General features: G+C 43.3%; 1 protein-coding gene across 10 annotated transcripts in view; it reads left to right on the top strand.

Moving 5' to 3' along the window:
• fbrsl1 (fibrosin-like 1) overlaps positions 1-16,710 on the top strand; it is a 288,396-nt gene that overhangs the window by 134,571 nt on the left and 137,115 nt on the right. For all 10 annotated transcript variants that reach the window (XM_085474425.1, XM_085474432.1, XM_085474424.1 and 7 more), the window contains exon 4: positions 915-950. In XM_085474425.1, coding sequence (XP_085330551.1) covers positions 915-950 — 36 coding nt within the window. The remainder of the gene's footprint in view (positions 1-914; positions 951-16,710) is intronic.

The following is a 16,710-nucleotide window of genomic DNA, read 5'->3' as shown; positions in this document are numbered from 1 at the left end:
TGATGCATGGATCCCTTTATTATTAGTGAGTGCCTGTTGTCGTTTGATGTCATTGACAGTGCGCTGTTATTTAGAAACTATGTTACCTGAAATGGTGTCATTGTGTGGACACAAAAGAGTGCATCAGCATAAAGGTCAAGGATGATGACATAGAACGGCCTCACCCTAACCCGCAGGACCCCACAATGACACCTTCCCAACAAGTTCGTGTCGGACCTGATAGGCTGTTGTTGAGAAATTCAAACAACACACATGCATACAGAGATTTCTTTATTTTTTATAGAGATGAACATGGTGGGAACACTGAAAATGTTAGGCTATGAAAGACTATGATTTTGGAAATTAGCTCTTATTTTTATGCACCATATTTACCGATGGTGAAATATCTGCCCAGTCATCCAAAGAAAGCTTGTTGTGGTGCTCTTCCTAATCTAAGGAGTTTTTTTTAGCACTAAACAGACACTTAAAATCTTCAGCTATAAAATAATTCCTGTATCAAATAGTTTTTTAATTTGTCTCCTGATGAAGGTGATGGAGTCCCTCTCATTCGTCTGTTGACGTCTATGGGAACTAAATTCAAGCCAATAAATGATACTTAATTTTCACATGTAGCACTGCAGCGCATTATGAGGACAGACCAGTACACCCAGTATCTCACTGTTGTATTTACACAGATGTGGACCATGTTTTCCACGGTGTATTTGTAGTATGGGACTTTTTGTTTTTAGACCAGCTACCCCTGTTGTTCAGAACAGAATGAATGGTAGCAAAGTGAGCAGGCGTGGGGTGCATGGTAGGGCGGGTAAAAGGTTAATGTGAATACTGATATTAAAGCTACGCTGCTTCATCATGTCAGCGTGAGCGAGCGAAACACTCCTTAAAGGTCATCCCTGTTCTCCTCTCTCTCCCTACAGAGTTCCACTCACTCGCTGTCAGGCCGTGGCTACTCGGTAAGTGACATTTTCATGCTTCATAGCTTTACGGCAGAATTACAATCTCCAACGACCCGCTTTATGGCCCCGGCGCTCGACATTTTAATTATGTTAAATAGAGTAATGGAGAAATCATGATATTAGGAACATTAATTCTGGCTGACTGACTGATTAAATTGCAGGAAGGTGTCCTATGCTACCTTGGCAAAAAGGGCCTCGTTTTATTGGCATTGATCAGCGCTGTGTTCGCCTGAGCTGCAATTTCGATGTCAGAGTTTTATATCTTCCTCCAGTGACTGTCAGTGACGGATGTTTCTGCTCACACATATGAAAAAAATGCTTAAAAAGACTTTTGCTTTTGTGCTATAAATCCATTTTTCACTGCAGGAAGGCTGCATGTATGCATGTTACAGTGAAAACTGTCCCGTGGACTTTTGGAAGTGACTGCGTGCTAATAAGAGGTAGTTAGAGAGTTATTTTTTAATCTTGGAACATGTCGCCTGTTCAAGGTAAAGGTGCCCAAGAGGATTATTTAGTGCCACCTAAGAAAACATCAGCTCAAACCTTTTGAACATAAACTAGCTCACAAATTGTCACTACAGGACTATTTTTATCCCCTGAAAGCATCTGTTGCCTTGCCCCAGTGCATTCTCGAACCGTAAATTTGTGTTCTTCCCCTCCCATTGTTTCAATGATGTGTGTAGTCTCTGGATAATACAGACAAGCGGTCGTCCTTTATGTCCTTTCCTTAAAGGGAAACTCATAAGAGGAACGTTGTTTAAAGTGTGCTACTTTTAGCTGATGAGTGGCATATGGCAGTTCTCATTGTAGCTTGGAAGCAATCATCTCGGCAAACAAAACAACTATAAATGGTTTGTCAGCCTTAATCTGCCTCAAAGGACTACAGTTAAAGCACTGAACAAAGCTCAACTTCAGAAGACATTGATCTCTGTGCGATCTTCTTTTTTATTTTGTTTTAATAGAACATGTCACATTCCTTTTCCCCAGTGGCTGCATGCTCACAGATGGATGAAAACAAACAAGACCTTCCAAAAAAGCTTGTGGAGCCCTTTGGCTCGAGCTGTCAGTTTGAGTCGGCAGGGAACGAGGCCCTCTCTTTATCTGAAAGGAAGAAGGAGGGGATCAGAGAGACAGAGGGAGAGAGAGAGGGCAAAAATGGAGGTGGAGTTGGCGTGGAGGTGGTTGTGTGGGAGGCAGGGGCATTGTGCAAGCAAAGGAAAGTCCAGTAACGAGGGCAGGAAGTTTCATGTTGTCTGGCTCCCCACTCCAGCTATCCAGTGGTGCTATCTGCAGCGTTTCTAGCCTACAGGCACCTCCTGGGTACTGAGCTCTGACTCTCAATCTGCTCTGCTGCTGGGCCTGCATGATTTCTGGGGTTTGCTTATCTGCTTCGGGCTTTATAGCGTGATGGTTTGGAAGGAGAGACATGGGGTGCGAGGTCAGGGGGCTTTAGGGAACTGCCAGCAGAGACTGGGTGGATATGGGAGGAGGAGGAGTAGGGCGAGGAAAAGACCAGGGGCTTGATATAGTGTTATAGCTGGAAAAAAAGAGGCTACGTATGTGGGCGGAGGCCTGGTTATGAGTAGGGGAGGGTCAATGAGGCAACTTTGCGCTACTGGCCGCTGATAGCACAGAAGAGCTATCTAATAGTTGGCCTCTGGCAGTCATCGCTATCTGCTTTTTTGCTCCTCCACAATAAAAACTCAAGCTGGTGTACACGGTCCAGTTATCTGTCACAAGTCACTAAGATTTAATAAAGTGAATCTTTCCTGACAGTTTGTCTTTTACTTCTATCGGAGATGCTTGTTTATGCTTCCATAGGTCTTTCTGGAAGACATATGGAATTGAGTGGCCTTGACTGATTGGTTTAGAGAAGAACGTAGAGGACGTTCCTGCATTTTAGTGCCAGACTCATGCATAAGGAGTGTTTTATGCCAAATACCTTAATGCTCTCTTTAAATGCTTTGGTTGTTGCTTACACAACACATTAGCTGTTGGTTTAATTGTACTAACTGTGTTTTTGTAAACGGAAATCTTAAGACACAGGTTTTCACATTGGTATGATATTTTTTTTAATCTATTTTTCAGATAAAACTTAAAGAAAAATGGAAGAGTAAGAAGTGAATAATATCACATGGCTAAATGATACCAATACATGTCTTTACCTAGTGGAGCAAAACACAGCAGGTTTTCTAAGTCGTGCATTTTTCATGCAATTTCTAGTTGTTCAAATTGTCCTTGATAAGGGAAACGGGAACATACCTTCTTTATATGCACACAGCACAAACTACACAACACAAACAGACAGTAGCTTCGTAATAAAACTATTAAAAGTTAACTATTAAACTGAACAGAATTTGTTTATCCAGTTGATGCATTTGAAAGACAGGCAGTCTTGCAAAGGCTGCACCTGTCCTGCTAAAACCCACAACCCTCTGTCCCACCCAGCGCATTTCAGGGTGAGGATTAATCTCCGGCGCACTGAGTCCAGCATTGATATGTAGCAGCAGGAATGAGACTTGCTATCTAGCTCGCTGTGGAAGACTGGATATGGAATTGTTTATCAGTCCAACTCTCTTCTGTCTGCTTAGTGCAGGCTTCATTATAGCCCTGGCTATGTTTGGGAGACAAAATCTGTTCCTTGTTTCCGGTGCTGCTACCTGATTGTTGTTCCAGTGGAGATGGGTCTGGGCTCTGGCGATTTATCATCCTCTCAGGGGCTCCTCGATAAAGAGTCAAACATCTGCACCTGAGAGATACGTGCTGCAAGAAACAGGAAAATGTCAAAAAAAATCTCACTTCAACGATCCGCCCAGCCTGTCATTACCCCTGGGTTACATATATTGTCTGGAGGGGGAGATGTTGTAGCTAAGCCCAAGAAGACAACACGTCGCTCTTTTCTTCCAGATGAAGTGATTAAGCGCCAGTCACCCACCCCACGCCTTTTGAAACCACCCAAGGCCAAGCCACGGCTCATGTTTTCTTTGACGATAAATCCATGCAGGTTTTGTCTGTGACAGTATAATCTAACTAGTCTGTATTAGGAGGGTTTATCTCCGCTACGTCAGAGGGTCAAACCTTAGCTGAAGTGTTTGCGTCGAATAAGAGTATTTGGAGCTCTCAGACACACCCGTTCTTCATTTCCCTGTGCTCAGGTTGTCATAATCATATTTAACGCTAAATGAGTACACTCTAAACAGAGCAGTCCCAGTCATGTGTGCATTCTTAAACAATCTTGTTTTAATTGATTTGGCATTCACGACCTCCACGTTGTGACAAATGCACTTGTTTGTCTGAGTGACGAGAGCTTATCGCAAGATCTCTATCAAATACAAGGATTATGTCACTTAATTACAGTAGGAGCCATTAAAAGCTCCATGTTTTATTTAACAGAGTAAAACAGATTTGCTGGATTTAATGCTAAACACAGCAACTCAAAGGAAATTGGGTGTAAATTATAGCTTGAATTTAATTTTTGAAACAAGATTTTCTTGTTAATATACTCTGGCGTCTTCACCTGCAGTAGATGGAGCATCTTGTCTGTCTCTTTGTACATAACTCTGCCTCCCTCACTCTCTTTCTCACCGCGCCTCTTTCCAGTGGGGTGTGCAGGTCTCTCCATACCACTGGCTCTGCACATGGTGAAAATTAGTGAAGGAAACCAAGAGCCCAGCAGGAGTGGGATGGGGCCCTGACATTCTATTGGCCTTGGGGTGGGGCGCTGCCTGTCAGTGGTCGCTCTATGAGGGCTGTCCGCCTTAAAAAATCTATTTGTTTATCCCCGTGTGCGGTCCGGCTTCAGATCCTGGGCCCTGCTGCTCTCTACGCACCAGGGACCTGGGCTGTTGCCGCTAGCAACAGATAAAAATTGCTGTTAACCACAGCAGGGCCCACAACACATCAATCAAGCGGTCTGATAAAGGCTGCAGGCTTCTTGGGCCCCGGCTGAATGGTGCAGTTGAAAATCCTTTTCCAGTGGCTGAGCACACAGAGCCGTGATGATAGAGGCCCACTATCATTCAGAGTCGAGGAGGGAAGCTTCATTTTCAGCAGTGCAGTTCAGGTTTTTTTTAAAGGAGACGCTTTAAAATGGCACCAAACAAAAACGGAAGCGGTCATTTAAATAAAAAAGCGACACAGTGAATTAGTGTTGACTGGGCTTAAAATGTTTATAAAAATATAAAAATGTAAAAGACGGCACAGTTTAGTTGTTTGTATGAACTCTTAATTGCTCTCACAGCTGCCTAAAAGTTGGGACATTCGGCTTCACAAAGTTCCTCATACCCCATTCGTTAAGACTGAATTGAGATCAACTGCTAGACTAAACTCTTTACCCCACTGGGCCAAACTGGCATTAGAACAAAACATTTTTTTCACCAGGGGTGACTTCAATGGTTCATTCTAACCTTTTGCGGCCCAGTTCCACGATTCTTAAAGCAAATGCAGTGCTGATGACTTTGCTGCCCCGTAATAAAAAAGAACAATACTGATCTTTTCTTATATGAAATCCAGTTAATGTATTCCCAGCTCTATGTTATTGGCCTTGTAGCTGTAAGTTGGAGCTGGAGTTATTCCAAATGAAACCCACAGTCTCATGGGTAACAACATTACTTTTATCCCCCGAAGCCCAAGCTTGATTATCATCCTTCTTAGTTTGTCCTGGATGCACTGTCCCCTAACTCACCTGCCCCACTTTAAACAAATAGCCCTATAATGTAACAATCAAACAACGCTCTGAGGATTTGTTTACTGCAGCCTTTTTCCCCATTAAGTTTCACTAACACTGCAGAAAAAAGAGTGGTAATTCCACTTTATCATATGTTACATATACCACAATCAAGCAGCAATTACATGCTCCTTCCATTTGTAAGAGCTCCCATTGCCGACGTGGATGTTTTAATGAGGGCTGTAATGAACGCTCAGGGTGTTTGGCAAGTCTCCGAGATGTTGCTGGGGCTTTTATGGCTCCCCATTATAACGTACAATTTGCATCAGCAAATTACAATGCTCCATATCATTATCCTGCACCAAGGCCCGATCATAAATTAGAGCTCCAATTACAAACATCTATCTGGGAATGGGGAATGAATATGATGGCAGCCCCCCAGAAGCAGGCAGGAGGGAGAGAAAGCCTCCTGTGGATTGTGGGATGAGACTTCCATAGAGGTGTGATATTCCCATAAACCATCCTTATGTGGAATTCATGGTTCCAAAAGAAATAGACAATTTGGGGGGGGGGGGGGGGGGGGGGGGGGCGTCTGCTATTTCTTTTTTGGCATTTCCATATGTCATATTTCATGGCACACTGCACATTGAACTTTTTGGTATTTTAATCTCTCTCCTTCTGCTAAACCCAGCACCCACTGATTTCTATGGCTGACTGTTTCACACTTTCATTCAAAGCTAAGTAAACCAGTCCATTCAGCTGTGCAGGGGAGAGCTCTTTTTATTGTGTCTCAATCCAAACCAAAGCTCTGTCTCTGTCCCTCCCAATCTCCTTCTATCTTACTCTCTTACCCTCTCACATTCAACTTGATTATACACCGGAGGGAACATCATAAATCATAGAGATTTATCTTGCTGCAGCCTATTAATTTAGCACCACAAGTGTAATATTAGAGTATGTCATTTAAAGAAGCTTTGCAGCAGTGCTTTGCCAGTGTCCGTTGGAAAATTCAGAGATAAGCGTTTTAGTTTGGGCCGAACCATCATGGAAAAAAGGACACTTCTTTTTTTTTGTGCTCGGTTGTTCTTCACGCTTACTTCTTCATAGAACGCCGCCCGTTCTTTGGCTCATATTCTGTGCCTGACTCTCCTGAGCACTAACTGTTGTTGTAGGGCAAACAAACAGCAGTGTACCTGTGATGGCTGTGTTGCCTGTAATCTGCGACCTGTGGCCAAATCTTGCATGGAGAGGTAGAACAAAAGGCGTACGCCAACAGATCGCTGCAGGTGCCAAGCAGAAACCACCTCCACTGATGAGACAAAAGGCCTGCGGGTCTCCCACAAACCCATAAGAGCTCCCAAATGCTGCACAAACAAAGCCTGAAATTAAGAAGAGCCAGAGGCAGGCCCATTTCTGCAGCAGAGCTAAAGTGTTCCTTTTTCACAGCCTCGGTGGATTTCCACTATGGGCTTGTAATAGGGCAGAAAAATGAAACAACGCTTTGCCATTTTCAGTCACAGATATTGAGAAAGCAGTTTTTTTTCTTGTTTTGCATTTTTCCAGCTCTTTCTGCTTTCACATGTCCTACCACACGTCGTGGACTCGTTTTAAAGGTACTAAAACCTCTTCTTATAGCCTTTAGCGGGCGTCGGATGATGTTTAATTCATATTTTGTTTTTCATTTTAACCTTTCATGTCTGTAGAATCATATGCATTCATATTTTTGTTTGCAAAGCCAAAGGAGAGAATGGGTAAGAACACCTCTTCCACCCTTGTGGTCAACACCGGTGCCCCTCAGGGGTGTGTTCTGAGCCCTCTGCTATACACTCTCTTCACCCATGACTGTATTTCCTCCTGCGCGTCCAATCTCATTGTTAAGTTTGCAGATGACACTACAGTGCTCGGACTTATATCCAACAATGATGAGACAAACTATAGGACAGAGGTGCAACAACAAATCATGGTGCCACGACAATAACTTGGTCTTAAACACCAAAAAGACCAAGGAGATCATTGTAGATTTCCGGAAGAGGGGTCATAACAACCATCTGCCTCTCTTCATTGGCAGTGAGGCGGTGGAGAGGGTGAGCAGTTTTAAATTCTTGGGGGTAACTGTGACCGAGGACCTGTCCTGGGGCAACCATATCACCTCAGTTGTACGGAAGGCCCAACAGCGCCTCTACTACCTGAGGAGACTGCGGAGCGCACACATTCCCAGATCTCTGATGTTGAACTTCTACAACTGTGCCATCAGCAGCGTTCTGACGTATGGATTTCTAGTGCGGTTCCCCAGCTGCACCAAGGCCGATCAGCAAGCACTCCAGCGGGTGGTGAAAGAAGCTGGCAGAATTATTGGAACAAGTCTGCCAGAGATCAGTAATATCTTCCCCACTCGCTGTCTGAGGAGGGTGCACAGTATCCTGCGGGACCAACATCACCCTGCGCGCCACCTTTTCCATCTGCTGCCCTCAGGGAGAAGGTACAGGTCTATACAGGCCAGAACATCCAGACTGGCCAACAGCCTGTATCCACAGGCTGTGAGGCTCCTGAACTCTCTGCCCCCCTCTCACGGACAATAACCATATCCAACTTCTTAATAGCAATGAACTGGTCTGCATTGGTGCATCATATCTTTATTCTCTTCCCCCTCCTGCCCCCCCCCCCCCCCCCCTCTTTCTTAAATAGATAACTATCATATCTGATATCATATCTCACAGTACAATAATATTGAATGGGTTGCATTGTTGTATTTTGTCATGTTTCTCAGGTCTTTGTCTGAATTTCTACGAACATTATTGCTAAGGATTGTCTTATTGCATTGGAGTCACACTGGGTTAAATATGTACACTTGGGTTTTAAGGGGTATTTATTATTTTCTTCTTTTTTTTGGGTTGTATGGAAGCCCCAAACGCAATTTCATTGTTCTTGACAATGACAATAAATAAATAAATACTAAATACTAAATACTCCCAACCCTGGTTAGAGCTTCAGAGGTCAGGAAATGAATTTTATTCCATATTCACAAACACCCCGTGGCAATTATTACTTCTGTTAATGTTTCTATGAATCCATTAGGGTTCAAACCCCCTACCTGCCTCTCTAACTCTACCTTCATGAATACCATTTCTAGAACCTTTCAAAAAAAGTTAGACTAAGTAGGTCATGTTCTGCCACTCGTCTTCTAATCACTCACCGAAAAGAACATGATTTCCCTCCATCGGCGCCCCTCAGCCTTGCTCCTGGGATTTCATTCAGCAACACACACTCATTTGATTTTCTGGCATGTATTTTCTCCTTTTCCTTTCTCTCACTACACCCCCTTGCATATCCTAACTTGTATCTGACAGTACACAAGCATCATCTACCGTGCTTCCAGCTTCACAACACACACTCACACATATGCACCATAGCTCCTCCTCCCCCTCCATCTCTCACTATCTCTGTCTCCCTCAGTGGAGAAGGTGTCTGACAGTAACAGCAGGTAAGGTATAAGATTACAGGAGAAGCAGGGGCAATTATAACTCCAGCTGATGCTGGTGTGTTTATGAGGAGAGTAACTGTTAATGACAGTGTTGTGGTTTCTCCAGAGGCCCCAGCACAGCTCTGGGAAGCCTGCTGTTTTTGTCAGCCTAGCTTCATGCCATTTGTTGTAGACAAGTTTAGTTTAGTTTTTTTAATGTGCTGAAATGTGTCTGTGTTGGCCCTGCCTGTGCTGTAATGCTAAGTAGGTAAAGATTTCCTGTAATGTGTTCAATTACCATTTGGTTGCTGACTGAATTGCAAACAAAAGATGGTGTCTTACGGTCATAGCAGCTTGGTAACGCATATTGGTTAACACATGTATGCACGCAGTTGCTGATGCGTACATGAGCTGGCGATTGCTGTTGCAGGTCTGTCTTGCCTTGCTACTTGCTCCGTGTGCCTTCACATACAGCAGGCAGATCATAGCAACTGAAGAGGAATTTGGGTTCAGATTTAAAAAAATAACTCATCATAATTGTACAAGATTTTCAGTTTCTAGCACTGGGACTCTCCCCGTCGCTGTTCTCCTTGGCCAGTGCTTGACTGGCAGCAAAAGATTTCAGCACTACTACACACTACTGTAGACCTTAACCTGTACATACAGTGAAAGTACACTGGTTAGCCACAAAATTTCAACTGCGTAATATTAACCAAAATAACTCTGACCTGCAAAGTTATTTTGCTGAGTGTTTCCTCAGAGCACAAAACCACTGAAGAAGATGCTAACCGCTGGAAAGAGGCGTGGTTAGCATCAGATTGTTTAGCATCAAACTGCTGAAAAAAGTATTGCTGGTTCTGATAGAAAGGTGTCAGAACAGTGCATTGCTGTTTTTGGCTTGTGTATGTGGCTGAATAGCTGGAGACAAGTTGGGGGGCCAATGCTGACTCCTATCCTCCACCAAAGCACCAGCAGTAGGTACATAAGGATCAGAACTGGACCATGGTGCAGTGGTGGTCTGATGCATCACATTGTCTTTTACATCATGTGGATGGCCAAGTGTGTGTGTAGCTTACCTGGGGAACACCTGGCACCAGGATGCACAAGCGGAAGAAGACAAGCAAGTGGAGGCAATGGGGACCAACACAATGACCTGCAGCTGATCATAACATTATGCCTGATCAGTGCGGACTTCTCTTGCTAGTTTTCTCATGGTCAAAGTTGCTCGCATCATTAAGTTTCCTGCCTGTTATAGCCCAGCCTTTGTTAGGTGCCACTGTTAAGTTAATAAATGTTTCAGCTGTGAGTGGTGTAGCTATAATACAACCTGAAGTACAACTTTTTTTTCATTGAACTGCAAAATTAATTTATTATAAAGAGAAAATAAAGTAAAAGAATATAAAATATGATTGTATACAAAGTAAAGCTTTTTGTAAGTTTATATAAGTGTGTTAATTCAGTATACCTTTAAAGGTGTTTTGTTGCTTAACTTGAGTTGTTTGCTGCGTTTGACCGCATGTAAACTGTTATGCACTTCTGTGTGTGCCAGATGGTGCAAAGACACTATTTGTCTTTTGTTTCCTCAGAGGCTGCACCTGTTGGGGTTGAATTTACCTGTTTAATTATCTGTATCCTCTGACATATGCTCGACGAAGTTACAACTCTACTGTTGCAGACGTTGTGCATTTTCAGTAACATGTGCTTGCAGGTGTTTTGTAATACTTACTTATTGGTTATGTTATTTGCAAAACATTGCATCCCCTAAACACTGCAGGCCCAGGTGTGGTTACATTGTAGAAGTCATACCATAACCATGAGTCTGTTGTTGTTTTTTATTATTTTATTATGCTTGTTTCAGAATTACCCATTGTCTTACCCACACTCGCCCCGTAGTCATCTGCCCACAACTATCCACACTCCAGACCCCATGCTCTGTGCCCTCAGCGTGTGGTTGGCCTTGGCCCCGATCACACCGGGGCACATGGGAGATTAACTGGGCCGGCTTATTCACTCAGCAGGTTTCCCGACTCCCCTTCACTCATCCTGGCCCAATCTGCCAGCTAACCTCCTGCTCCGCCGAGCCATGGCAGCAGGGCACCACAAGCCCAGCCCGCCTTCATTACGCCTGCCAGATGGGCTGAGAATTAGATTCGAACTCCCACCAATGAGGGAGGGAGAGTAGAGAGATTGAAAGAGAGGAAGGGAGAGAGGCGGTGGAAGAAAAGGGAGGAGGGAAGAAAGTTGTGGGGGGAAGAAAGTAATGGTTTTTGTTTTCATTTATGTTGCAAGTTATTACATTTTAATGTAACACCCCTGGGACCTGGCAGCATTAAATGCCTGTTCTTGAATAATCGACACTAACTGCAAGTAAATGCTAGGGGAGAATGAAATTAGCAAGCGCTGCAATTTGGCATAGTGATTATCGGCTCCTTGGAGGCACTTCCGGATGATTTAAGAATGCTAACATTTAAGCAAGTCAGATCTCATTACTCTTCAAGGTTAAATCGAGCTGTGTCGAAGGGGAGATGCCTGATTGGAAATAGTGCTTCCTTGTCTCTCTTCAAGTCTCTTTGTTCATGGAGATGTTTCTCACTTTTATGGCACCTCACTGCAAGGTAAAAAAAAAAGACTCGGGCTCAAATCTGTCAGACCCTAATGACACCTTTTGCCAGTTCTTAATTGGATCAGCAATGCTTCCCAAGTATAATCTGTTCTTTGCCATGGATCATCACTCGTGCTGCGAGCGCTGCCATGCCCAAATGCCTTAGCTTGTTCTGAACGTCGATGTGTACAGCACATTGGCTGTGACACTGATATGTGGCTGGGACACGAGATGAACAAAAGAAAATCGGGAGCTTTTTGAATCTACACCAAAGGGAAAGTGTTTATTACTTTTTCAGGCTGCGCCACAAATGTTCTTTTATACAGTATTTTTCGCTCCTATTCTCACTCATTCTATGGAGGCAGAAACGATTTTCAAAGCAATTTCAGCCCTGGCATCTTCGGGTCCAGTGTTTACCTCAGCCAGCCGTACACATCTGTTCTCCACACAAACTTGATCCAATTAGGTGACAACAGACAATGGCTTACTCCTCCACAAGCCCAGCGCAGCGCCGGGGCTGCCGAACAATACCAAAGTGTTTTTTCTTCCATTACAGGGTGTCAGATCCTTTTAAAGGTGTTTACCCACTGTTGATGTGGCAGCCCCTGTTTCCAAAAGGGACTCAGCTGGAGAAGTGATAGGCAATGAGGATAATGATGTGAGTGGGAGCAGTGTGGCGGATGCAGATGCACTTTACTGTGCAGCGTGCTATAAATCTGTCCCTCCACTGCACCGCACCCCACAAAGTTGAGGGACAGATGGGCTGGACTTTTATCTCCACTTTCCGAATTCCATTGAAATCAACACACTGATGAAATTTGTATAAAGCAAGGCAGGGGCAACAAAGCTACGTCGGGGAACATGTCTATTAGTTTTTCCAAGCTGTTGTTTTCTCATGCAGTGGGGAAAATCATTGCAAGTCAAATGTAATCATTCCACTGTTGGGTTATTCACCGTCTCAAATAATAATAATATTAGTTTGGTCCCCGGCATTGCTTACATCTGAATTTCTGAGACGCAAGTAAGTAGTCTGATGTTAATCACAACCAATCACCGATGCTATCACTGTTGTTGCTGGGGTTTTGTTTTTTTCTTGTTTATAACAGCTTTATCTTTTGGCACATCTTGAAATTTGGCAGCCTGAATTCATTATCTCCAGCGTTTCATGTAGTCAACAAACATGGTATCTGCAATGTGGGATTCTGCCTCCTCCTACTTACATGCTGTGTGCACTGTACCACATCTGATGTCTCTACATCACATTTTGTCTTTGTTGTGGCCAAAAGGATTTCTGGATTGTGGCAGGGTTACCCTAGGAATGAGGGAAAAGCCTCTAAATTGTAACCAGGCATTTCCACATGAAACATTCATGCTTAAGTATGATTAGCAGAGATTAAGGTGGGTTTGTTTTGCCTCTTAGAAGGCCCCGTGACAATTTGGAAATGGATTGAGAGCAGCTTTTGCAAGCACAGCCTTCTTAATCCGGTGCCAAGAGTTCTCACCCACCTTTCCTGAATTATTTACATTGAAGTTCTCACGTCAGCTTTGGAGCCAGTGGCCTAGAGGAACTGTATAAAACTGCCTAAACCTCAAAGCATTTGAAGGATGGAAAACATTATGTTAAGTATTTCCAAGACTTTTAATGGAACATGTTTTGCAAAGGAGGAGATTTGTCAGTGCCACTTGCAGAGCATTCAGGATGTATTAGTAGACAAAAAAATAATCATGTGCTTCATTCAGTTTGGAGTGTGCCTGCCTTGTGCAATGGGAGCTTTAGATTGTACATTTTTCCATCTCCAAGGCCGCTGTGGTCGGTTATCCCACCCTAGCTATTCGGCTATCATGTGTCCCATTTCCATATCGTCTCCCTGTCGCATATATGAGATAGAGCCCTCCCATGTGCTGGATGATGCGATCCCCAGATAGATTCATTCATACATAATGATAAACGATGGGTTTGGACAGGACTACTTATTTGACAATCATTGAAGTGCCACTGTGATGGATGCTGAAGAGATCCCGCATCCCTCGCCACCCACCGCATAGCCATAGCTCCATCTTCTGATCCCAGCTTATTTATTTTCCCTGGTGGATCAAGGTCTTGTCTCTTTAAAAATGAAACATCAAATTGAATTAAAATGGCTCGCTCACCCAAAACAGAAGCCCGTGCGCCTTAAAAATCACACATTTGTTCTCACAATTCATTGTAGCAAAGTCAACCAACCTCCACCCCCCTGTTTCTTTGGGTGTGTGGTAATGTGAATTATTCATGCCAGTGGGGCCACAGCGTGCTTCATCATGTTAAAGTGCCCATGACATTACTGATAGAGCCACCAATGCCCCCACACTATGCTAATGCATTTAGAAAGAGGAAAGAAAAGACACAGCAGCATCTCAAGGGATCAGGAGGACAAGAATAAATCACACTACAGAAATTAGTACTTGGAAGTCTATGTTTAATCATAAATTACTTGTTAGCTTACGATCAAACATGGCTTTAGCTTTAGGGTATGAACTATTGACCGGACACTCTCCTTCAGGATTTTCTGGTGGCGAACGAAATTCATGGTTCCATCAATTAATCAGTTCCATCCATTCCCTTGATTTAGCGATGTTTTTATGCCACATACCCTCCCTGACACAGCCTACAGATTTGTATCTCCACCCATGACTAAACCCAGGAGCTCACTTGTGAGGCAAATGTGAAAAACACTGAGAGTCTGCTAGCGCCAAAGCACCAGATCAACAAAACTCACCAGTAGAAGCATTATGAGTGCTCAACTGGCCTAATTGTAGTCCAGACTTGTCACCGATTGAAATCATTTAGCATTTAATGGAATGCAACTGAAATTCTTATGCGATAGAAAAAATTCCACTGTAGATCTCCTCGATTGGTGTACACATGCGTGTTAGCAGAGGAGGTAATGCAACACAGGGGTAAACATGTGCATGTCTGCGCTTTCTAGAACCGTGCTATTGGCATCAAATTTAAAAAGAGAAAATGTGTTTTTCAACACAAAAATCAAAGTTTGAAATCTTAACATTTTACATTTTGTCTTTCAAATAAATGTGGTTTATGATTTGCAGCACATTTACATTTTACACAGTATTCAAAGTTCTTTGGAAATGAACGTGCACAAATCATTACCACCCATTACTGTTAAAACAGACTTGCTAAACCATATGGTGTTACTGTATTTTTAGATATAGAATATTCATATGCAATACCAGTAGTCGTGAAAGTAAGTGATGTAGTGTAACAGTGTGTTCTGTTGTTTTAAAGAAAGGCTGTTATGAATCAATGAGTCATACCATTTGCACAATGTATAGGACAAGCGAAGCTAAAACCAGCTACACAAGCAGATAAGTTTCACTGATGCCTTTAAACTCCCCCGTTTTACCAACTCAGAGTAAAGCTTCTTCTTCAGGTGCCCTGAAGAGGTAACTTTGTGTATGCACCACTTCTCTACTCTAATGATTTATTGGAGCCCTAAAATTTGATCAGCCAGCTCAATTGTAAGCACAAAGAATTACATTTGTTTGTGTTATTGAATGGAGCCTCAGTTTAGCTAGAGGAAAAATGTCCTCGCTGTGAATAGTGCACTAGTGAACATAATGTAGGCCCAGAGGGAGAGGCCATCATTCAGCTCTCCTTTTTGTCTTTCAGGTGTGTGTTATTATGCCAAAGAATGGTCCGATTGATAGAGATTTCTAAGCCGGCATACTATCACATCTTGCATCTGCTCGGCAGACTCATACAAATGCAGGCCTCTCCCCAAATGTTATTTCTTCGTGTTGTAAATCAATCTTACAATGAGCAGTCTGGTGTTAATATGAAAAGTAAACAAGCAGAGAAAAGGGAGGAAGCATGAAGAAGAGGTTGAACGGGGTATGAAAGTATTTCCACTGTCAGTTTGTGTTAAGCCAGTCTCAGATACGCTCTTTGTGAAGCTTTTCTCACCTTTTCAGAAACCGCCCGCGCGTCTGTAAAGGTGCTGGGTGAGATGAGCACAACTGATACTGTGGTTCCCACACGCTTTGCCTTCTGAAATTTCACAACCGATAGCGGTTACTGACAGGGGGGGGGCTGATAAAAATCTCTCCTGATTAGAAAAAACAGAGTGAGAGAGGCAGTGCGAAAGAGTTGAGGCAAGGTGAGTAAAAGCTAGAAGATAGCAGGCCTCATCAGGTCTCTGAGGTTGTGTCTAGGTTTCAGTTGACACATCTCTGGCTGGCCCTGAGTGCACCACGCTTTCCACAAATGATTCGGGTTGAGTCAAGACTGACAGATTACAAACCACACTGGCATTGCTTTATCTTGTGATTGCAAATTCGTGACAGAGATTGCTAGAGTAAGATTAGGACTTTTTTCCATTTCATATTTGTGCAAACGAGGTCAAAATTTTTAGAATCCTGACTAACCACGGCCTTTATACCTTTGGTGAGTTAAGCAGCCCACAAGTCCAGCTAAGTTCCAGCATGTGCGATGACTCCTGAACCCTGCCCCAAATAGGCTGGAGATCTGAACTCAAAGCTGAGTTGCTTGTGTTGTGCAAGCTGTTGTGCAGAAACTGAACTGCTGTAAAAGAAAAAAATGGTATCGCAGTCAACCACCCGCTGTTGCTGGTGAGAAGAGGAAGAAGGAAGGAAAGTTGTGGGTGCCATCATCCTGTTTGTTCTTCGTCTTGTGTTTTTTTAGCTTAGACTCGCTATCTTTAATCAGCTCTGACTGAATGTACTCCACTTCACAGCTGTCATTCAGTCTGAGGTGACATGATAAAGCGTCTGACTTACTAACAAAATGATTTGACTTTCTCAGTAACACACTTGAGTTGTGACCAAGAGACAACCTGCAGACTTAAACAGGTGGCTCGGCTCGAATAGACATGTCCACATTTCAAAAAGTTTTTTTTATTTGCTTCAGCAAATTGACACCTGTAACAGTGGTCCTTCCTACTTCCTTCTTTCTTATCTTAGACATGCTTGTTAGCAGGGCAGCCATAGGCCCTTGCTACTGTGATGGCTCAGC

The sequence above is a fragment of the Copadichromis virginalis genome, linkage group LG12 (assembly GCF_057382275.1).
Source record: "Copadichromis virginalis isolate Kocher_CV1m ecotype Utaka linkage group LG12, C_Virginalis_male_GT1.1, whole genome shotgun sequence".
Taxonomy (NCBI): Eukaryota; Metazoa; Chordata; class Actinopteri; order Cichliformes; family Cichlidae; genus Copadichromis; species Copadichromis virginalis.
The sequence above is the reverse complement of the archived record's forward strand: the minus strand, read 5'-3'. Positions and strand labels throughout refer to the sequence as shown.